This window comes from Lactuca serriola, chromosome 8 (genome assembly GCF_051521515.1).
Source record: "Lactuca serriola cultivar US96UC23 chromosome 8, Lser_US96UC23_V15, whole genome shotgun sequence".
Classification (NCBI taxonomy): Eukaryota; Viridiplantae; Streptophyta; class Magnoliopsida; order Asterales; family Asteraceae; genus Lactuca; species Lactuca serriola.
In genome coordinates, this window is record NC_136415.1 from 71,868,940 (window position 1) to 71,894,291 (window position 25,352).

The 25,352-nt window shown below is 32.6% G+C and overlaps 1 protein-coding gene and 1 long non-coding RNA gene across 2 annotated transcripts; one reads left to right on the top strand and one right to left on the bottom strand.

Moving 5' to 3' along the window:
- Positions 1-227: 227 nt before the first annotated feature.
- Positions 228-1,799, bottom strand: LOC145066174 (uncharacterized). Its single transcript, XR_013688653.1, has 2 exons — positions 1,528-1,799; positions 228-524 (listed from the first exon to the last, which is right to left on the bottom strand). It is a non-coding gene; the product is annotated as an uncharacterized LOC145066174 (long non-coding RNA).
- A 9,479-nt stretch (positions 1,800-11,278) lies between these two features.
- On the top strand, positions 11,279-15,771 carry LOC145067021 (TMV resistance protein N-like). Its single transcript, XM_079014250.1, has 5 exons — positions 11,279-11,839; positions 12,315-13,431; positions 13,485-13,679; positions 14,259-15,119; positions 15,208-15,771. Exons 1-5 carry the CDS (start codon positions 11,364-11,366, stop codon positions 15,769-15,771), a joined length of 3,213 nt encoding a protein of 1,070 aa, XP_078870376.1. The 5' UTR covers positions 11,279-11,363.
- The last annotated feature ends 9,581 nt before the right edge of the window (positions 15,772-25,352 follow it).

Sequence of the window (25,352 nt, forward strand, 5' to 3'; positions counted from 1 at the left end):
CCAGGGAGGCTTTTTGGTAGATTGTTGTTTAGGGTTGGAACATTTACACTTCATCTACCACAATGACTTTTTCTGTGTTGTTCTCTAATAATAAAGTCATCAAGCAGGAGGTAGATGAAGGTTCTCTATTTGAGCTTTCACATGAGTCTAGTGTAGCAGTGGAGCCTTAATATGGTGGAACGACATGTGTAGGATATGTTTCCTTTGGTTCATTGAGGAACACCACATTTTCGAATTCATCATACACTATGATATATATAATAACAAATGTTACAGTTTTGGTACCCCGAGAACTACAAACATACAATACAATACATATAATAATTTTTTGTTTCCTAGTCTAATAGAAACTTTGTTAGTTGTTACTACCTTGATATTTTCCTTACAAAACCTGTACTATTTTCAATCAAACTTGAGATAAAGAGCACGGAAAATTCTTACTGTTTGAACATCACTGATATATCCCGAGCTGGATCAAATAATGCCATTAGAGGATCCCACTTCAGCATAGAACATATTTTGCACTGGCATACAATTAAAAAGCTCAAAATAAACTTTTAATTTTCAAACTAATTTCGGGGACCAATTATAGGCAGTTTTTCGACTTTTAATCCAATTATTCTTTCCATAGCATTTCATTTTTTTCTGGAATAAATGGCAATCAAGTTTCAGGATTGTGAATTGGAAAAGTAGGATCTCATATATTTTACTAGGAATCAGCAGAATATCAATGCCAACTAGATTGCTATCAACTTAAGTAACTAAATTAAGATAAAGAAGGATAAACAAATAGATCAAAATGGGTTCAAAACATATAAAATTCATTCAATCAGCTTCAACATAAAAGGCTAAAAGCCACAATAACTAGATTGGAGTTTCTTCATCCAGTAAAACTACAAGGGAGAATGACATTTTTTTCTGATAATTTGGGCTAATGAATAGGAAGGGAATCCCTACTTTTCTGTTTGCTGCTCAATGTACATCTTTTTTGGAATCTTCTGGTACTATATGAACTAAAACACTAACACAGCCTAATAAGTCAGTAACTCATTGATAATGATATTAATTAGTATGTGAACTGTAAACATATACAGATCAGACTTTGGATTATGTAAAAGGTAAACCATATTGGAATTGGAAAATATAGCGGCCTAATTGCCTTATTGGTCCCTTTAATGGGAAAATCACAGATAAATTTGGGTATCATATATTCAACAGGACAACAGCATATCTAAACAGAGATCTCGAATCAAAGACAATTTGCATAATTGGTTCCTTTGATGGGAAAAACCGAAGAAGCCAGATGCATAAAGTAGCAGATTGATGATGTTAAAATCAGGGCCGATTCCTCTATTCAACAGAAAACAGGAAAACAGCATAAGATGAAATCAAAAACAGATAAATGGCGAACAATTGCATTGACAGAGAATGGGAGAACGAGTGTGATGATATGGAAAGGGTATTGGGGGACCGATGTACATAATAATATAGGTCGAATTGGAGTCATCTGAATCGTTCCTCACTTACTTGATAGTCGGATTACAGGATTTTGGAATCCCGTATCATCGTCTTCTGATCTCCTCCCTTTTTTTTTTTTTTTTTTTTTTTTTTTTTTTTTTTTTTTTTGTCAAGACTCAATAACAAGGGAGTAAATCAGAACAAGGCTGTTGGAAAGGGAGTGTTTGGGAATTTGGATTCATTATTGGCGTTTGTTAGGGTATTTTCATTTTTTTTTCTTTTTTCTTTTTCATCCTAACTTAAAATTGTTTGTTACTCAGATCCCAACCTCATTTCTCATGATGAAGCATTGCCAAGATCAAGTTTTTACTTGTTCAATAAACAGAGGAAAAAGAAAAAACATATCATAATCAATATTTTTATTTTCAATATCAAAATGGTTTTTGCACTTAAGCAAGATAATAAATTTACAAATTAATATTAAAACCTACTAATGATCTTTAAGACCTAGTCAAGTGTGGAAGCAAAAAGGTCCAATACATGACCTAGGCTAACCCTATGCTTTAAAAGTTCTTCATAAAATTAAATCTTATTCCTTAAATACAATATTCCATTTTTATCAAGATCTTCTTTATGTGAACATACCTGACCCAATAGGTTTTTGGTACAAATCCTCCCTAATAAATGAAAATACTTTTGCCACTTGTCATATTCTTAAGCCTTTTGCCACATGTAAATTTGTGGTTTTTTTTTTGAATAAAATTAATTCCACATGGAATTTTGTGGTTTTTTTTGTATTAAATATAAAACCAATTAAAACAAGGTATGAAACCGAAAATTCATGGATTGGCTGATCTGGAAGGAAGGATTCTATTTTTCGACCCTAATTAGGTAAGAAAAATATATAAATGATATTATAAGATCAAATTTTTAATGACAAGATTATACGTTACGTTTCCTAACATAAATGTTCTTTAAAACAGTATGCGTTCATTAGTGTTGATTATTGGGATGCCTTTTTGTATCACTAATATGAATTTTCTCGCATTTATTAGCGTTGATTATTGGGATTCCTTTTTTGTACCACTAATATGAATTTTCTCTTGTATATATGTCTTCATAGGCAATCGATGATTGAACCTACAGACATAAGTTGATTCCTTTGAGGCGGATGCTTTCACTAAAAGATTGTCTTTTTTGTCGTATTCTTGCTTTCCATTCCTGTTACAATTTGTTTCTCTACTTCTGTAGTTTCAGAAACTAACAGAGTTCAATGCTAACGAGATACACTTTGCAGGTATGTAGATGTCATATGCTTTCACTGAGAGAGGATATGTAGTGAACCATAAATCTACGTCTAAAAACAATGGTCATGCTATGAGCGATCGTGTGATTCCCGACCCTTGTCATAAGGATAGTGATTGCCAACCTTTTTGTCACATTGGCGTAGGATCCTGTACTGAGGGTCCTTGCTCCTGTCACAACCCAAAAGTTTTATTATGTTTAATCCTTTGATGCATTTATATTAGACTATTCATGAATAAAATTCAATGTGTTTACATAATGTTCTCACTTTTATAAATCAGCAACCATACAACTTTACAATATTAATTAAGATGGTTCTAACACTTACTGTCATTTCAATGATTCCGGATTTTCATATATATTAGTTTAATCATAGCAAAGGTACGTATTTTTCAACTTCAAAGAGTGAACTCATAAACCCAATTCAAATTTGGAGTTGATGGGAATCAAATAAATGAAGACCAATTTGAGAAGCTTGAGCATCAGGTGGTTAGGTGTTTAAGCCTCATTTGTAAGGCCTCATCAAAGCTATGTGTTCAACACGTAAATTTTGGGTATATATTGATCGTCATTTTCATAATTTAACATTTTTTCTTTTTATTTTCAAATTTACTAACTTCCAAAATGCCTTGTAATCTGCATGGATGATGGCACCCTGTTCGATGATCATGGCATCTTTGAGGCTAAGGGTCGTTATTATGCATCATTCTTCATGGTAGTAACCATTCACTATTACTTAAATGTCCAAAATGCCCTGGAAAGAAAACTATATAATATTGGTCATAAATCATCATGTCTATTTTAGAGATGCTCTTTGTTTTCAACCTGCCATAAATCAAAATATAATAGATCCAAATAAAATAATGTTCTGTTTATAGCAATGTACTTTGGAGCGAATGACAAAATGGCAATTTACTTTGGTGAAAATGTTAAAATAGTGCTCATTTTTATTATTTTTTTAATAGGAAAAGTAAGATTTTTATCAAAATTATGTAAATGCTCCTTTTCAAAATGTGATTTTGCTTGCATGGATGTAAAAATGGATGTAAATCAGGTATTTTTGACACCATTACTTTGCAGGCAAGTTGTGCAGCTAAAATGATATTTTTTCAGGCCTTTTGTCAAGTTTAAAAAGGTCACAATAGGCATTTTTAATAACAAATATTCTCATCTAGACGAGATGACCGTTTTGTAAATTTTGAGTGGAAATCAATGTTGGGGTGCTTTTTTTCAATTCACTTTGGTGAAAATGATAAAAATTAAAATGGTATTTTATTTTTAGTCAACTTTTGACGGTAAAAATATTCCAAATGGTTATATTGTTTACAACATTATACTTTTGTGAAGATAGTAAAATAAATGCTCATTTTTTTGTAATAATGAAAATTTTTATTTTTTTAGTAAATTTGATTATTTTTACCGTTTTTGTTTCTTTTGTTATTTGGATAACTTAAAAATGAATAAAAAACTTAATAGGAAACACTCAAAACATATAGTAAAGGAATTTTTAGTCAAAATGATATTTTATTTAATTTGTTCATTCTATGTTATTTAACTTGTCAACACTGTGTTTTTTTTATTACAATATGGTGCTTTCAAAATTTTTGTTAATAGGGTATTTAACTAAAAAATTTTAAGGAGTTATAACAATGGTAATCGTTGGCTTTTATTGTGTTTTTTCATAAAAATTATCAATGAAACATAAAAATCAAAAATCAAATATCAAAAATACAAAGTACATTGTTATTTATTTACTTTCATTCTATTGAAGTTTATATTTATTGTGCAAAATTATATTTTTATCATTGATATTGACTTAATAGAACATGATTTTAATATTTTGAAACCATTTTAAATATTAATAAATTAAAAATAACGATGATTGACTTACGTACAAAACATCAAATTATGTATAAAATAACTGTTTGTGAATGTATGATTAATGATTGTGATTTTTATAGTCTCTATGTTGTTTTACCTTGTCAACCAACCGTATAGAAATGTATAAAATACAAATACAAAATTGACAACAAATTTGACTATTTTGCCACGACTTAAAAACTAATTTATAATGAGTCACATTTCTGCCGTGTTAACATTTTTTTTCTACATTTTTTATAGAATTATTAAATTAAACAATGAAACTGTAGAAAATATGCAAAATATAGTAGCATTGTAGTTTATAGATTTTTTATTTTAACATTTTTTCATAAGAAAGTATATTGTTATGCTGCGTGTGACTGATTTACCCATGAATTTCTACCTATTTTCCAAAAAAGATGAGAATTATAAAAGAACTTCATAACTAAGCAAAAAATAGCATTGTAATTTTATAAATAATAAATTTCTGCCAATTTAATTTTTTTGGGTTCAAATATATTAAAAAGTTATGGTGTTATATTAAACATCAAATTGATAGTATAATGTGTTACCATGTGAATGTGTTATAATTAAATACAAAAATGGGAACAAATTTTACTGTTTTACCCCTACTCAAATAAGTATTTTATAGTAAGTCATATTTTTGCCATATTTTCCAAAAAAAACTAAAATTTACAATTCTCAAAACTTCAAAATTCTGCAGAAACTAGCATTGCACTTTCCTTAAATGTGATTTTTTGCATATTTTGTTAAAAAATTATAATTTAACAATAAACTTTGGAAAAAATCTATAAAATTGCAGTAAACTTTTTAACAATATATATATATATATATATATATATATATATATATATATATATATATAACATTTTTTCCAAAACAAAAATACATTGTTTAGCTGTGTGTGTATGTGTTGTAAAAAAAATACAAAAATATCAATGTTATAAAAAAAATACAGAAAAATACAAAAATATCAATGTTTCCTATTGCAATTTAGTTTTTTCTTTACAGAATACTATTACACATTAGGATGTATTCAAATTTTATAATTATTTAGTTACAAATTGTCATTTCATATTTATTATCAATGTAAAGGGGTGTAGGAAAGTAGTGTTGTTGTTTTTTTTTTTTTTTTAATTTAAATATAAAGTCTTTTTTATAACATCTAACTTCCAAAGTCATCCGACTACAACTATATATTATGTATTTTCTGGTCATATTTTCCCTTAAACAAAACATGCAATTGGTTTCGATAGTTTTTCTCAATAAATGTGATTGTTTTGCCCTTGATGAAATAACTACTTTTAAATACAAATGTATAACAGTAACCTTAGAAATAAGATATCTAATTTTCATTCAAAGAACTATTTCAAAATTTTTTATTCCTAATAATTATTTACAATATGTCAATAGTTTTTTTTATTACTTTGTATTTCAATTACCTTCTTATTCATCATAGTTTATGATATTAACTTTTTTTTAATAAACTCGTGTAATACACGGGTCTCACACCTAGTCATTAAGAACCAAGAACTAATAGAAGTTTTAATACGCGTTTTAAAATTGGTTATTGTGACTTTGATTGACTTCAACAATCATAACCAAAATAGGATGATCACAAGCATGATCAAAATAAGGAACTACTTAAGAATATGGTCTTTTTTTTGATGTGTTACACAAATAACCTTATACTTTGCAATAATATCTATGTGAATATATATATATATATATATATATATATATATATATATATATATATATATATATACTAGTTTATAACCCGTGATAACCACGGTTATAAAATTAATTAAACTTTCGTATTAAAAAATCAAAATTATTATACAATTATTTTAAATAAATTATTACTTAAGAGATATTTTTAGTTATATAAAATTATAATCGTTAATTTAAATAAATACGTGGAGTTATATCATTTTATAATTTATATTAATTTTATTTTATTTTTTAATCTAATGTTATTAATTTAATATAATTAAAGGGAGAAATTTTAAATTTTGAAATTTAAAATGAATAATCAATTATTAATTTAATAAAATTAGAGTGGGAAATTTAACATTTGAAATTTGAAATGAATAATTAATAGATTGACAAGTGACATGATAAATGATATATAACATTAATGAGGGGTTTTAATTGCATGACACTTGTCAAAATATATATATATATATATATATATATATATATATATTATGCTGCAAAATTCATTTTTACAATGGTGTGCATCACAAAAAAATTCAAAAAAATAAAATAAATGGAATATTATATATTTCGCAATATTTGAAGACATGACTTTTTATTTATCTTTAATCTTTGGTGGTATAATCATTTAAAAATGTGAAATCATAGCAAAGGATGATTTTACATGATCCCATAATAAAATATGTGATCATTTATGTAAAAAAATATGTTAATTTTATTAAAAAAAACATTTTCCTAATATTTTGGTGTTTTGTGATATTTTTCACATTTTAAGGGTTTAAGGTGATAGTGTGTAGAATTGTGATGACTGATCAAAGGAATTATAAATATATTCTTGTTATTATCACTCCGTCGTTAATCGATATGAAGAATGGAGAGAAACGAGTCAATGATGAAGGGAAGGTATAAGCTTAGAAAATTATTAGAAGAAATCTATTGGAAATTGAAGCATAAGCTTCCAAAGTAAAGAGCTTAGAAAGGGTGTTTGCTAAAGTGTGACGTTGCTGGGAATTTGAGGTATGTTCCTCAAACTGTTATACTGATTAATTATAAATTACCGAGAAAGAAATGGAAGTGTTAATGAAGTTTTCTATAAGTTATTAAGTAAAATTTATCAGTGGGTTAAAAAAATGTTGATCCGGGTTGTGATAATCGTATTTTGACCTAATTTAGTCAGCGTTGTGAAGTTATTGAGTTGCTGTAGTTAGATGATCAAATTAAACAATCCGTGAAGTTAATATGCTGCTGTGTATGTTATAAATGAATGGAATTTGGAGGAAAATGACTATTGAATTCTTGTATTGCTATGTTTAAGCACCAAATACTTTTGGAAGTTCATTATTAGTCATTTACTGATTACCATTTGTGGTATTTTAAATCAGGTCAGGTTAGTGATGAAAAATCGTTTGGGTGTAAAGATAGGTTGAGGATCTATTTTTTGAGACACTGAAGCAAGTTAAGAAAAAAAAATGTATTGTCTAAAAAAAGACACTTAATATCAAAAAAGTAGTATACAGTTGCTCTCGTCTTATGTTCCTATGTTGAAAGTGGTCCGTGTATCTTTATCGTGAACTTTAAAAATATATTTTTATCTACATAAGTTACTGAATTATCATTTAAGAATTGATCACTCATATTATTAATATTATGTAACTTTCTTACAAACTATCAAGGAAAATAAAGCTAATTGTTAAGAACGTTAAGCTTACCAATAACCATAACTAACTAACCAATGATTTAATGTTTAAGTTATAGTTTATCATTTTATAATTATTAGTCATTGTTTACCAATATAAGTTATCTTTAATCAAATAGAGACAAGAGAAAACCACCTAATTAAGTAATAGAAGAATGAATAACTGGAGCACAGATATATTGAGGCTGCGATCAATCAGAGAGTCAACAGAGAGATGAGAGTCAATTCTGATTGTGTATTGCGCTCGAGTATGAGTTGACAATTTGTTTTTTTCTTTTTCTTACTTTTTTGTGCTTTTGTTTTGGATATCGAATAATTAATAAGAGCGCATGCATACGTTCCATAGCTACAAGTCCGCCTCTGATGTCAAATTGGTTCTTAAACTTCAAAAGTTGGCAAGTATGAGGATACATTCATGAATATTAGCAGACCCCATTAATGATCTTTCTATGTAGTCGAGTGCGGAAGAAAAAAGTTCTTATACATGACCTATGCTAACCATCTGCTGTTAAAGTTCATAAAATTAAATCACCTTCCCAAAATATGGTGTTGTGTCTCTATCTAGATCTTTATGTGCCAATACCAGAACTAATATATCTTTTGATACAATCTACAAGAACCAAACACTAATAAAAGTTTGCATGTATGTTTTAAATTTGATTATTCTTGACTTGATTATTGGGACATAATTAACCAAAATAAGAAGATAACAAATTGATCAACATTAGGGAGGTACTTAATAGAATGGCCCTTTTTTCGATGTTTTACACAACGACCTGGCCCTATTGATCAAAATTAGGGAGGTACTTGATAAAATTTTATAATTGTCATTTCGAAACATAACAAATGGCAAGTAGATACGATACAATAGCATCAAAATGTGATATTTAGTGGAAAAATCGATAATATTAGAAGTTTTATAATTTTCATTTTGAAAATTGGTAGATAGAGTTTTTGAAAAGTATCTCATGCAATGCGATAAAACACATTATATATTTACTGAAATCCCAATTCCCAAATGCCCTATTAAGAATGGCCCTATTAATCAAAACTAAGGAGGTACTCGATAGAATTTTATAATTATCATTTCGAAACATAACAAACGGAAAGTAGATAAGACACTATAGCATCAAAATGTGACATTTGGTGGTAAAATCAGTAATATTAGAAAATTTATAATTGTCATTTCGAAAATTGATAGATAGAGTTTTTGAACAGTGACCCTTGTAATGAGATAAAATACACATTATGTATTTTCTGAAATCCCAAATGCCCTATTTATGTATTTTTGCAAATCGCCAAAAACTAGATCATTTATTTATATCTTACAAAATCAGGTGACCAGTTTTGTAAATATCCCTATTTTACGGGTTAGGATGTGATAGTGTTAAGAACTGTGATGACTAATAATGAAACTCTGAAACATGAGTAAATATATAAAGGATTATAATTACTTTCTTATTGTTTTCACTCTTTCGTTAATGGAAATGAAGAAATGATAGAAAAGAGTCAACGGTACCTACCTACTCAAATCGATCCAAGTTAAAAAAATAAATTAAGGAATCCTATGGAGATGAAGTATAAGCTTGCAGAGTAAAGAGCTACAAAGGGTTTCTGCTAAAGTTTGATTTTTCACGGAATCTGAGGTACATTCTTCAAACCGATAAATCGATGAATTATAAGTTACCATGAAAGAAATGGAAGTTGTGAAGATTTAGAATTAGTGTAGTTAGATGATCAAATTATAGTGATGTGTGTATGTTATAAATGAATGGAATTTGGAGGATGATGACTAATGATGTGTGTATGTGTTGTGGATACAAAAAGAAAGTGAAATAGGTCCGTGTTGTAGTGATGTGTGTTTGTCGAAAGGTGTTAGGACATTTACTGACTACCAATTGTGTTGTTTCAAATTGATTCTGGTTAGCGATGAAAATATTGATTTGGTGTAAACATAAGTAGAGGATCTATTGTTGGGACCTTTTGGCGAGTTTCAACTTAACCTTTTTAAATCGGATACAAGTTATAGGTGTTGGTGTAATGGGAAAGCAAAAGTTCATAAATTAAGCCTTGTGAAACCAATAGAGACTTATAATCAATACACTTATAATTAATGATGATTACGAGTCTGAATTTTAATAGATGGTAAAATTATAAAAATTGTAATATAGTGACCTAGTAAAGTTTCTTTAAAGGCTATATATGTCCTTTTGTATTACAAGAGATAAATGTTGACATCAAATTATAAATGTGAACATATATCTTGTGCTCCAAGGAGAATTGGATCTAGGCACCATTGATGCGAGTGTGAAGTTTTCTAGAGGATCAGAATGGTGAAGATGAAAGTGGTAGTGCTTAGGAAATCCAGAATTAAGTAACTTTGTTGTATATTGATGGTCTGCTAAACTTAAAAATTACATAAGACCATTTCGATTGAATTTCATGGAGTGTATTAGTTTACCCTTAGTTAGCATGAACTTGAGAGGCTGTTTGTAAACAATATTGTAATTATGTTTTAAGATTCTATGGTAATCTTAAGTGTGAAAACAATTTTGTAATTGATATATAATTTCTTTTCTAACTATTTGAAATACATATAGCATATATTTTATACGAAATGAAATATGCTTATATGTAATTTATTTAAGAATACCTTTATTTGATTAAATAAAATAACACGTTTAATTAATCAAGTTAATATATTTAGTTTTGTATATAATCCATAACAAAAAATTATGTTCGAATAATTCATTCCATTATTTTGAGCCAACCTAACATGACTATAAAATGTAATGATCTATACTATTACCTTGTTCATTCCATTCCATCATAGCAAATGAACCGTATGGAATTATAATTACTTTTTCATTATTTTCCCATGGAAATTAATGTATGAGCTTGCAAAGTACAGAGTTCGGGAAGGGAGTTTGCTAAAATTTGGTTTTGCTCAGAAATCTCCTCCACTTCTTTTAAGAAGAATCTCAAAGTAGAATATAGAGTAAAACATTAGTTTTTACAATGTGATTGTGGAAAAACTAACTCACATTACCTAAATTGTTTCATGCCTATCTTTAGAACTGTAACTTCTATTATACATTCAAAGGAGTTTTTACGACCAGAAATGAAAAATAAAATGTAAGGACTGGTTATGAGATTTTCTACGTGGTAACCTGTTCAATTTTGAGTTCTTACAGGTTTTCCAACATGATAACAGGTTATATTGGAAACTCACATCTCTGTATAAAGTTCTTTTCATTGAGGTGCTCAAACCACATATCTTCTATCTCAATAAGTCAAGACATTGATGGTATCACCATCATCTTCTGTGTTCTGGAAGTACGATGTTTTTCTTAGCTTCAGAGGAGAAGATACTCGAAATACTTTTGTGGGCCATCTCTACTCGGCTCTTGAACAAGAAGGTATCTTTGCTTACAAGGACGACGAAACACTCCCCCGAGGCGAATCGATCCACCCATCCCTTATGAAGGCTATTGAAGAATCACAGATAGCCATCATTGTATTTTCAAAAAACTATTGTGATTCGTCGTGGTGTCTGGATGAACTTTCATATATTATGAAATGCAGGGATACGAGAGGCCAGATCGTTATGCCTATATTTTATGACGTGAATCCTGCTCAAGTACGAAAACCAAAACGGAAATACGGAGAAGTGTTTGCTAAACACGAGTTGGACAACAAAACCAAGGTTGAATCTTGGAGAAAAGCACTCGTGGATGCAAGTAACCTTTCTGGATGGGAACCCAAACACATTGCCAATGGGTAATTTGTCTTCGTTTTAATATTTCTTGGTGAAGTTGATGACTTTATAAACAGAGAGGATTTGACTACATCACTTGTTTTGAGCCAAATATGTTTTCTGTTCAAGATTATAAGATGCTCAAAGTAAATGTGTTTTCGTATGCTAGTGGCCAAGTTAAAAGGCATCCCAAGTCCTAGGATTATGGATAAGCTCAAATTAAGCTGTGATGTAATCTATTATGTTCTTATTTCTAAATTCGTACATGACACCTCTCTTCAAGTTACGACAACAAACCCATGTAGCTTTACTTTTTGCAATTTGAAACTATTCCTTCTTCCCAAGAAAGTTGCTACAAACTACTTGTGTTATTGATTTTAGAAATTCTGTTTGGATGTGAAAAGTAAAAGGTAATTAGGACTTGGTCTCTTTATTTCATAGAGTAATCTTTTTTCTATGTGAGCAGGTGTTAATTATCCTTTTATGTCCAATGTGTAGGCATGAAGCAAAAGGCATCAAACAAATTGTAGTCGAAATTTCATGGAAGTTGCAGCCAGCAACTTCAAGTGCAAATGAGAATTTGATCGGAATTGATGCTCGCTTGCAAGGTTTGAAATTGGAGTTACAAATTGGGTCAGGTGGTGTGATCATGATTGGAATATGGGGGGTTGGGGGTGGTGGTAAAACTACTCTTGCATCTTCTATCTACAATGAAATTTCTACCAAGTTTGACAGCTGCTGCTTTGTTGAAAATATTCGAGAGGAATCAGGCAGGTATGGTTTGGGAAAATTGAAAGAAAAAATTCTTTCAGAAATGGAAGTAAACAGAGCTGGAGGAGGAAGATGCTTGATAAATAATAGGTTTCGCCACAGAAAGGTCTTGATTGTTTTAGATGATGTCGATAACCTCGACCAGTTAAAAGCACTAGCTGGATCACATGATTGGTTTGGTGAAGGAAGCCGAATAATAATAACAACCCGTGATAAACATTTATTAACCGCACACAAAGTAAATGCAGTATACAATATTAGATTGTTAAACAGTGATGAAGCTATTAAGCTCTTTTACAAGCATGCACCCCGGGATAAGAGGCCTGTGGAAGATTATGACCATCTTTCAAAAGAGGTGATCACTTATGCTGGTGGGCTTCCATTGGCACTTACAGTTCTTGGTTCTTTTCTTTGTGACAAAGACATTCATGAGTGGAGGAGTGCATTAGCTAGACTAAAAGAGATCCCGGATACTGATATTGTAGAAAAGCTAAAAATCAGCTTTGATGGACTTAAACCAATTGAGAAAGAATTGTTCCTAGATATTGCATGCTTTTTTAGGAGGGAACGGAAAGATAAGGCAATGAAGATCCTTGGTGAATGTGGTTTCCATCCGGTTATAGGAGTAAAGGTGTTGATACAAAAGGCTCTCATAACTATTTCAGAATATGGTGAGTTTGATATGCATGATCTTGTGCAAGAAATGGGACATCACATTGTTAGAGGGGAACACCCTAACAATCCTGAAAAACATAGTAGAATTTGGAAGGAGGAAGATATTATGACTATATGTGCTATAGATGCAATGACGGTAATGGTTGAGCTAGCTTTTCATGATATAAGTGTATAAAGAAGCACTCTTACTGCAACTCTCACACCATTTTTCCTCTATCATAGGAACTTGAGATGATTGAAGCAATAAAAGTTAGATACAATATGGCTTATTCTTATCTGCCAATTGCTGCAAACATGAAGAACCTTAGGTGGATTGAATATGCCGGTGAATTTATGCCTAGTAATTTTCCACAAAGGAAGCTTTGTCGTCTAATTTTGTTTAACAGCTTGCAAAAACAACTTTGGGAGGGTTATAAGGTAATTCTTATTGTCTTTCTGCTAATTAAGACATGAAAACAAAGTGGACGATGAATGTTCGACCTAACTAATTGTTAATATCATCAAGCAGCTTCAACTATATTTTTTATAACTAGTAGCTAGTATTGAAAGCACAAACCCTTTATTCTCTTAATCACGATAAACTTGGTAATACATAACTTGTTTGATATGATGTAGACACCTTGGTCATTGTAATCCATGGTATTCATGTAAAGCTCAATATAAATACCCTTTTAAAGATAAACAATGTATTATTATCTACGTAAGATTTTAACATAAATTTATTTTTTGTTGATTGATAACCATTATAAAACATTTATAACAATTTGGGTTCAAAACTATTTCATTATTTTGTTTATATTAAGTATTTTTTATATTGTTATCAAACAAACACTTCAAATGATTTCCATAGGAATTGGTTTTTGTCTAAGTTGAGACATATTTCTTATATATATATATATATATATATATATATATATATATATATATATATATATATATATATATATGCCTGTATGTGTGCCAAAATTTTGAGTTGCTTGCACTTGTATACAACAGTTGCTGCCATATTTGAAGACAATTGAACTCTGCCATTTGCATAACCTAATCATGACACCAGATTTTGATGGACTTCCAAATCTTGAAAGATTCATTCTTAATGGATGTTGGCGTTTAAAAGAGATTCATCCATCGATTGGACGCTTGGAAAAGCTTATTCTCATATGTATTAAATTTTGTGATCGTCTTAAGATGTTTCCACCTGTTACTCGACTAAAGAAACTCAAGACCATTAAGTTCTTGGCATGCCCTGAACTTTTTAATTTCTCAGGGATCCAAGAAGAGAACAAGGAGAGTTTACCACATGTTCATTTGGATGATAATAGTGGGAGTAAAGTTGCGTCCTCTGTAGGATCTTGTCCAGACTTTTTTGTTAATTGTTGGAGGTGTGGTTGCAGCAATCTTCCTGGTGTTGAATGTTGTTTAATGGAGCCTTCTTCCCCTCACAAAAATGTGAAGCATTTTTTGCGTGACATCAATATGAACCACATAGGGTTACGTTTCTTTCTCAAGAACTTGAGAAAGTTGGATCTTAGCTTCTGCAGTTTGGGAGATAAAGAAATCGGCTCTGCTGTTTGGGAGTTACCCAACTTGCGGAAACTCTATCTATCAGGAAATCACTTTTCACAATTAAATTTTAGTTTCCTGCAAGTTCCTCAGCTCAAACTGCTCGACGTGTCATGCTGCCAAGGCCTTGTAAAATTGTCAGATCTGCCATCAAGTATAGCTGTTGTTTTAGCAATTGGTTGTTTCTCACTTGAAAGCTTGGGAGATATTTCAAACTGTAAATGGTTGTGGAATGTCTCAATTCTGGGAAACAACAAACTTGTTGGTTGCATATTACTTGACTCCATGCTCCAGGTTTAGTTCTACTTACCTTTTAAATTTTACTCATTATCATATAAAACCCAAACCTAAGAATTATAAGTAAATATGTTTTCCATGGCAGGGAAATGCTATTGAAGTTTACTTTATCAATATCATTCTTAAACCTCAGGTTCCAAATAGGTTTGTGGGTAGGTTGTTTAGGGGAACATTTACACTGCATCTTCCTGATGATTGGTACAATGAATATTGTGGGTTCTTAGTATGTGTAGTTACCCAAATCTACCGTCCGTGTATTAATATAGTCGTGAAGCAGGAGGTATATGAAGAAAATTCTCTATTTGAGCTTTTGCGGGAGTCTAATGAAGCAGTAGAGCCTATATATGATGGAACAATGACATTCATAGGATACGTTTCGTTTGGTTCATTGAGGCACACTGCATTTCCAAATTCATCATACAATATGATTTCATTTTCCCTAAAAGTCATGGATTGGAATTTATTGAAGAATGAGAGTTATGTTGGAGCTGAGCTCGTTCCTAGGAAAAGTAAAGGTGATCAGCTGCAAACAACAAAAGTTGCAACAGATTCCTCGGAATTTTGGGACGAGGAGAAAGTTTATGCTAGAAAGACATTTACGATCCAAGTCCAACATGATTCAAAATCTTCTATTAATATTATATGGTGACCTATGGAGAACAAGTTCTGATTATGTCTTAGTGGCTGGTTTGTAGGTTTATGGTTTTCTTTTTATTCTTTTATTTAACCATGATGAGTTCTTTCCCTGTACTACTTTAATTTTTTGGGTTCCTCTATTTCTACGACACCATGTTTTGCTACCACTACTAGAAAACAACCCTTTAATGACGCGCAAACAATGACACTCGCTGATAGAGGACTCGCATTTGTGTGAGCCCTAAAAAATAATGTCAATTTTGCAAAATTTGAAGGATATAGGACACGCATTTGTGCGTGCCCTAAAAGTAGTGTTAGAAAAGAAAAAAAAAGTAAATGCGAAGGGCGCCTTTCATAAAATGTGCGTCCTCTAAATGTGTCGCTTTATAACATTTTAATGAAACACGCGTTTTTATGGCGGGATTTGACCCGCCTATTGAATCCCAAAAATTTCCAATTAGCAAGAAAAAACCCTAGGCCTTCGTCTTCATAGCAGCATCGTACCACCACCCGACCTCCGATCTCGCTCCGCCAAGTGTCTCCGACCATCTTCTCCAACCATTCTTTCCTGTCGCACTACACCGATAACAAAACCCCCATCACTATTTTAAACCACCCGTGATATGCATCCTCATCCTTCCCTCTAGATCTTCATTCTCTGTAAAAACCCTTCTACCATTGATGATCGAATTGCACTCCAAAAAATTACACAATGAAATCCCAAAAGAATTATAAAAAAATCCCGCTACTAAGAAAAACCCCAAACAACCGGTGGTATTTCCCTAAAATTCATGGATTATCTCATGCGATTTTAGCGATTTTCGTTTCCCCCCTATTTTTTTGGCATCAATCACTTCTTAGGCGGTCTTTGGCCTTCATTTCTATTGTATCTGGTTTCCCTTGTGCTCCTCCACCTCTGTTTCCATCTTTCATCTTCAAGTTCTTCACATCAATGATTCAGACGATTCATATGATTCTAGGTCAAAGAGGAGGAAGAAGAGCTACTGTTCAAGTTCTAGGATTAGAAGCAGGAAATCAATATCAGTATGTGAGATTGAGTAAGATGAATCCACTGATAAAAAGAATACCCCACCAAGAAAACCCATAAACCCTCGTTATTAACTACATAAGCCAGAAATGCCTCGTATAGGGTTTTATTTATCAATGCTCCCGCCAAAGGTACTCTCGTGTCTTTTTAACTTGAGTACATGTATACATTTCTTGACAAATTTATTGGATTTTCTACTTTGGTTAACCTAGAAATTGACAATACTTCATGAATTGTGGATACATGGTTTCTACTGTTTGTTCCTGGACTTGAAGTTCTATAGATACCGAGGAGTTCCTGAACTTGAAGTTCTATAGACCTGAACCATGAATCTTGTATCAGGTACCTGCCTTCTATGCTAATGTTGCTTTCTCTTTCTATTGTGCTATGAAGCCCTAGTGCGTGACTATTGAATTGACAAGAGTGCTTTACTGGGAACGAGTAGTGAGTACATTTGTAAATAATCTATATTGGTCAAAATTTGGTGATGCCTAGTGGTGATCTATCAGAAAAGCTAAAGAATTTGTTCTCTTTTTCTTCTTGTTATTTTTAGATGAATGGATTCTGCATAGTTCTTCAAAATGTGTAGGAGTGATCTACACTTTCTACACAATAGGATTGCAATCCATGTATCCAACTGTGTGTTATTCATTCAAACCCAAAATAATCACAGGATTTATAAACATTTATAAAGCAATAAGTAAATCACCTAACTCTGTGACACTTCCTAGTAGTCTTAAGGGTAGGAAATAAGTAGAAGTACAGAATAAAGGAGCTAATGAGGGGTATTTTGGTCATTCTCATAGTTAGGCCGGTTTAAGTAAGTATGATGGTTTGCAGTTAAGTCTATGTTTATAATGTTATTTATTTATTTATTTACTTTGTTGCACTTAAGTCTATGTTTATCACCATAGGTAATCTGGTTTTAATATCCAAATAACCCAACAGCAAAATTAAATCCTTAAAATAAGTTTCTGCACATTTAATATACGAATACTACTCATTTGTTGGTTTACCTCTCCCACTTGAATATGAATTTACTTCCATGGCTTGAGAAAGTTACATTGTTTGATTAATTTTTATTCAGATTAAAGTAACTTGGGTTTGCTAAGATTGCTCCCCTGTAAATCACACCTTGAAAATAAAATAAATAACAGTATTAGAAATTATGCAGAGGGTATTTTAGGTTATATGATTAGAGAGTACCATGTATTCACAACACATTAAGTGAATTTCCAAAAGTTATAGAAACTAAGAGGAAAATGATAAATAATGATCTTTTCTATTACTAAGTTGTCAAGAATTATCGATATTATAAATGATAAAAATAACAAAGAAAACTTATATTATTGATATCGTTTTAATTCATATTTTTCCTAGTTTATGCAGTAAAGTTGTTTTTGAAATATTGAAGTTTTTGTTGCAGCTAAGGAGCATGTGGTAGGATGGTATAGGACTGGCCCAAAGATAAGGGAGAATGATCTTGATGGTCATGGTCTATTTAATGAGTAAGCATTAGGATTTTATACTCAAGTTAAATTTTGTGATATTGACTGAGGAACCTTGTTACTGCAAATAACTGAAAGAGTTTCCTTGTTGAGCAAAAGCCTCTTTCCAGAAACAACCCTTAAAAGACCATTCAATATCAAAGTCCCAAACCATTGTTGCATATCCGGCTTCACCACGTCTGATCCTTTACCCTTTTTATTCTTTAACCAAGACTCATATATCTCTGCTGTGGATGCTCTAAGATCTGATACTCGAATAGGTGCACTTGTTGCCAATAGTCCCCATAAGGAGCAGGAGCAAAGATGACTCATCAAACACATCAGAAAACTACAAGTATGATCCATCAATCACTCATGAAGTTGATAGCATTAAGAACAGGGTTACTAAGTCAAAAAAAGAAACGGATCTGATGAATTGGCAATTTCTTATGAAGAGAATCAAAGGCTCAGAGGAAGCTTGGAGGTTGCTGAGTCATCGATTTTTGAGCTCGAAATGGAAGTAAACACTTTACAGAATTATGCAAATGAAATGTGTAAAGAAACACAAAATTTGCAACAAGAACTAGCTATTGAAGATTCTTCAAGCCAAGAATTAATGAAAGAGGTTACAGATCTTAAATAAGAATGTTCAAGGTTCAAAAACAATCTACAGTAGTTGAAAAAAAAATGAAATTAGAGAAAAGACCAATTCTACCCCTTCAAGAACCAGGGTCTACATCAACAATTAACTCAACAGAAGGGCAACATCTGGAACTTTTAAACGAGTTGAAGATAGCAAAAGCTGAAAGTGAAAGTCTTGTTAGAAAGCTGGAACAAATGGAGTGTTACTATGAAGTACTTGTGGAAGATCTTGAAGAAAACCATAAAAAGATTCTTGGAGAGTTTCAAAGCCTAAAAAATGAACACTCAAGATGTGCTTACTCAATAAATGAGCAGATGTTATGATTCGATGAAGAAAGACGTGAATTGAGTTCCATTAAAAAGGAGTTACAAAAAAGAGCTACAACTTCAGAATCAGCTCTGAAAAGGGATCAATTGAATTACTCAATTACAGTGAGTCCACTCCAAAAAGATCTTGACATGTTGTCTTTTCAAGTTTTGTCCATGTTTGAAACCGATCGGACTGTGGTTAAAGAAGTTTTCTCATATTCATCTCAAGGGCATGAAGATTTAGTTGATGATGATCACCGGAGTAAGAATCTTTTAGGTGGTGGTGATGTGCTTTCCGGTGACCTGAAAAAATCTTAAAGCTTGCAAGAAAATATATACAAGAAAGTGGAAGAAGAGCTTGGTGAAATGTGCTCTATAAATTTGTACTTATATATGTACTCAGGGGCACTTTCGGAAACATTAATGGAAGCAGTTTGTCATATAAGAAAAATAGAAGAGAAATTACAAGAATTGACACATATATAGTTACCTAAGTTTCTAGATAATAAATAGGTTTGATTTTTAGTAGGGAATTTAATCATTTTAGTGGTGTTCTAAAATCTTAGTCTAATGCTTTTCATATACATCAGTGGGATCATGAGTTGCTGGCTACATGGATAAAAATAATGAGTAGAGAACCGTAATGGTAATTTAGTTGCATGTTTAAAAAAAGTTAATAAATAATAATCGTTATATATATTTCTTCAAGTCACAAAACAATCAAATGCCTAATTTATAATTAATCCGACTAACCCGATTGGTTTGACCCTATTTACCCGAAACCCGACTAACCCGTAGCATAATAGGGTCGGGTTTCGAGTCAGATTTTTTTTCTAAAAAAACCCAAATAACCCGACCCGATTAACCCGAAACCCGATCGGGTTGACCCGATTAACACCCCTAGCTACTCATACCTTCTCATCCTTCTGTTCTTTATCTTTTGTTATCCATCCATTATACAAACCTCAGCTTCAAATAATGCTCTTGAATTTATGTGCTCGTGCAATGTGATGCCATACAAACCTGCATTATAAGCCGTTTTTTTGTTAGTAACGACAAAACTTCTTTTTGGATTTATGTTGCTTCCGGCTGCCATATCTACAGAATTCTGGTTTTCTCTTCCTCCAGTTTTCTTTCTTTATTTACTTACTTGAAGTTGATATTTGGTTTATGCATATTAGGTCTGTTATTAGGCAACATATATAATCTCTAACATGCAAGTTTAATTTTTTTTATAGGTCTTTTTGGCAGATTCTTTAGGAAAGGATATCCTCCTTATACCTGAACAAACTCAGGTAAGCTTTGACAGGGTATTGTTGTTATTTAAGTAGTCCCATCTTTAAATTGGTGTAACTTTGAATGTTTGATTAATGTGCATTGATGTATTATTGTATGAAATCTTAATGTTTGAAGGTTGTGGACTCTGCTATAATGAATCCCTGCCCTCATCGGTCGGTAAGATGATAGTATTGAATGAAACTGAGAGTATGTGGCATGTGATTGTTAATTTGTGTGAATTATTGATCATTTTTTTTCTAGATAAAATATCCATATTTATAATCTAATACTCTAATTCTCCTATTTCATTTAACCTTCATAGACTGAGCTACTAGCATATCATAAATCATAAATAATGCATAATTTAGTCTAATTTATTTGTATTGTGGTGCCTAAATGTTAATGTTTGATTTAATTGTGTGTAATATTGTTCATAGTATGTGATCCCACATCTGCAGGCTTTGACCGCTTAATATTGGGAAGTGTTGGTTATGGGTACACTAAAGGAGGTAGTGTTTCGTATGTTCTGCTGACATTGCTGACATTGAGCAGTTGTTTTCATGTGGTTTCATGGCTTCGAATGGCAGAAGTATGCTTCCAGTTATTTTATTTTCTTTTTCCAAATTCATGAATCTAGCTTATAAGATTTTGATGATTGGGATGTGATGTGAACAGAGCTATGGAAGATTTTGATGATTGGATTAATTGGCTTATGTATAAAGGTGGAGTTGGAGTGAAAGGAGACAATAGTTGGGAATCCGGGTGGGGTGAAGAACATGCTATTTTCATTTATATCCAGACAATCAAAGGGCGTGTACTTGAAACTATTTTGTGCTTGAGGTTCTTTATATTTCAATACGTGGTAGTTTAAAATCTCCATCTCACTTGAAATAATACATCATTATCGGTACTTACTATTTTCATTTATTTCACTTTTTTTCTATGTGAAAATATACTAATAAAAAATACATTACATGACATGATATGTTGGTTGAGTAGCTTTACGAGTTCTCATGGGTGGTGTTAGATGGAATTGTGATGATATGCTCTCTAGTTCAAATGATCAAGGATTGTCTATTTGCCTTAGGTATTATCTACAACGAACATTCCATGTTTGATTCTTCTAATAATTATTTTAGCCTATTAATTTTTTGAATTTTATTTGATCAGGTCACAAGAATTATCGAAGCAAGGGTTCATTAGTCTTAAAGAATTATGAAAGGCAAGATGCAAATCTACTTAGTTGGAATTTGATGTTTATCATCTTTGTGTATATCTTTTTAGTTTGTATAGCATTACATTGCAGAAGGTGTCCCTTAATAGCAATGTAGTATTAGGTTATATATTTAGGGAAAACCTCTTAATAACAATGTACAATTAGATCCCCTTAATATCAATGTATTACAATTTTTTGACATGATGTTATTAGATGAAGTTGATTGTTTTGGTATATATTTGTTTACATATTTTTGTATTATGGTTATTGAAGCTTATGACACGCAAATGTGTGTCATCTTCATTTATGACAGGGGCTTTAACGATACGCAATGCGTGTCATAAATGCACTTCCTAAGGTTACGACATGCAAATGCGTGTCGTCTTCCTGTATGACAGGGCCTTTCTTGATACGCATTGCGTGTCATAAATGCGTGTCGTAAATGCGTGTCGTAAATGAACATCGTAAATGCGCATCGTCTCTCTTTATGATAGGGCCTTCCTTGACGCGCATTTGCGCGTCGTCTGAGCGTTTTACGACGCGCAATGAGCGTCGTAAAAGGTTGTTTTTCTAGTAGTGTACTTTAGTTTTGTCTTGAGGCTTCTTCTTGTTAATAGTTGTTTTTACCATCATATACGAAGATTTACAATATCGTTTAGAAAATATGCATATCCTAGTATACAAAAACCCTTAAGAAGCCCGGGGAGACCATGGCCTCCCCGCTTTTCTCCGGATATATGTTTTATTTCTATGTTGGGAGCCCTGTTGTACTACCATCGCCACCTCTAACATTCACCACTCTTCCCTTGTGATGCCAGATGTTTGTGCTTATCTTCTACGTGTTGAACCCTAATTTGTCAAATTATGCTTATGTTCTACCCTTCGAACACTAACAATTTCATCGATTTGGTTTTTGTTTTCAATTTGGTCATGTGATACCCCCCCCCCCCCCTCTCCTCTCTATTCAAGGAACCGGTGACCGGATATTTGGTCATTGATATTCTCTCTCTACACCGGTGATATTGTTTGATTTTTTATTTTCAATTTTGTATAACAAGTTTTTGTTTTCAATTTGGTCATATTGTTGGTTTTTGTTTGAGATTTGAGCATGATATTCCATCTTTGCAACTGAAATCTTCTCCTTTTCCTCAAAAGAAACTCTAATAACTGAGGTATTATATATGCCAACGTACCGAAGTATGAAGGTGCATAGTTTCTTATTTGATACTTCTTTAAATGATCCAAAATTCATTTAAACACATCTAAGTTCATCCATGGATAATTCTTTTCTCAGATTTAATTGCAGCTTGATGTTTGCCTACATCTTCATTTACCTTGCCTATTTCTTAGGCCAATAGATTAAACAAGATGTGGATGGCCTTATAAGTTGGGGTTGTGTTTTAGACTTCATTATATGAACTTAGATGTGTTTAATTTCTTGAAGTTTTCCATAATTTCTTGAACTTACATATGAACTTATATGAACCAAGATAGTTGTTCCTTTGACTCGATTGACAAAGAGGATGGTTATTTTTCATGGGGGGACTGAGTAGCAGACGACTTTTGAGACCTTCAGGCAACGGTTGTGTGAGAAACCGAGAGGGTGTTGAGAATTTTGTGGTTTATTGTGATGCGTCAATCACGGGTTTGGGAGCAGTGTTGATGCAGAGGGGTCGTGTGATCGCTTACACTTCGAGGCAGCTGAAGCCTCATGAGGCGAATTATCCGACTCATGACTTGGATGGGGGTTGTGGTTTTCGCCCTTAATATTTGGCGGCATTACCTTTATGGGGTTCATTATACTATTTACATAGATCACAAGAGCCTGAGGTATCTGATGGATAAGCCGAATCTGAATATAAGGCAACACTGGTGGTTGGACGTGGTAAATGATTATGATTGTGAAATCTTTTATCACCCGAGAAAGGCCAATGTGGTGGTCGATGCTCTCAACCGCAAGACGGTCGTGGATCCGATCAGAGATATTGTAGCACCTGATTCCCGGTACGCATTTAATTTAAACACTTCTGTATTTTCTCTGGGACTCGACGAGTTGGTGGCCCAACTCGTCGAGTAGGGTCGTGATCCGCAGGCATTTTAAGTGACCTCCTCGACAAGTCGGGAGACTGACTCGGCGAGTAGGTTCTGTATGAGGGAAACCCTAAATCTGAGGGTTTGCACCCTATTTAAACGACTTAACTCAGCCTCCCTCGTCCCTATCTCTCTCAAGAAGTTATATATCGAAACCCTAGCCGTTTTGTGTGATCTAAGGCCATTTTGGTACTTTTGGGTGGTTTGTGAAGCTTGAAAGAAAGGAAGAAGCTTGGGAATTCGAGCTGGGGCTTGTAGATCCAGAGATCTTATTCCATCTTCAGCTCAATCAAGGTAAATGCCTCATGTTTTGGTCTTCCATTTGGTTGTTCATCTTTAGGGCTTAGATTTCGGGTGCATTTAGGGCTTCCTAAGCCATTTTCGGATTTGTAAAGTGATTCATGGGGTTCTACTTTCAGATCTCAGTTATTGGAGGGGTCTCATGACATAAAGGTGCCAACTTTATGGCCATGAGATCCCCATTCACATTGTAGAGCACCTTTTATGGATTTATGGATTTTTGAGCCAAAAACCCCATGCAGCATCACTGGAGAAAAAGGACTATGCTACCTCATAAGGCACAACGTAAGGATGTCAAAAAGTCCCGTGGGACCCCGATCCCGCGGGGGCCCCGTCTTGTATGGGGGCATTTGTTGAAAAAAATCGGGGAAGGGGGCGGGGGCGGGGGCAAGGTTAACCCTCGTTTTAATTTCGGGGGAGGGGGCGGGGGTTGATAGTCCCGTCCCGAAACCCCCGTGGGAGCCCCGTTAATAAATTATATAAATTGACATATATTAATTATATAAGTATAATAAACAATAAAATGATTTTTATGTACAAAAAACATGCTTTTAAGTTGTTTGTAACATGTAAAATTATGTTATAAATATCTATTTGTTAACCAAAAAATTGTTTCTTTTAGCCCAAACAAGAACTTATTTTAACCCAAATAAGTTAGCCCAAAATCAATAAGGGACGGGGGAACGGGGGCGGGGGTGGAAAGGATGGAGATTTTGGGGGTGGGGGCGGGGGCGGGGGCGGCGGATGCAATCCCCGTGCCGTTTGTCCCCGTTGACATCCCTCACACGACGCAACAATGTGGAGGCTAGAAGCAACATTATTAGAGGTAGGATCCACCTCACACTACAAATAAAATTACATTTAGTGGCACAAAGTTTTAGTGGCATTTTGTTTTTGTGCCACTATAGCCTACTTTTAGTGGCACTTTTTTTATACCACTATAACCTTTAATATATAGTGGCACTTTTTATTTTATGACACTAATTTCCAAATCTATTAGTGGCATAATAAATTAAAATATCATCAAAACTCTATATTTTACAAAAGTAATTCATCAAATACTTATAAAACCCCACAATTTAAACTTAATAGAAAAAAACTAGAAAATTTTTCATTACTGCCTCCTCTTCTACTGTGCGGGAAAACGAAAATTACATAATAAAACATATTGTAGGATGTCTTATGACCAAAACCCATCACCTATGTGCTCATGCAAACCCTAA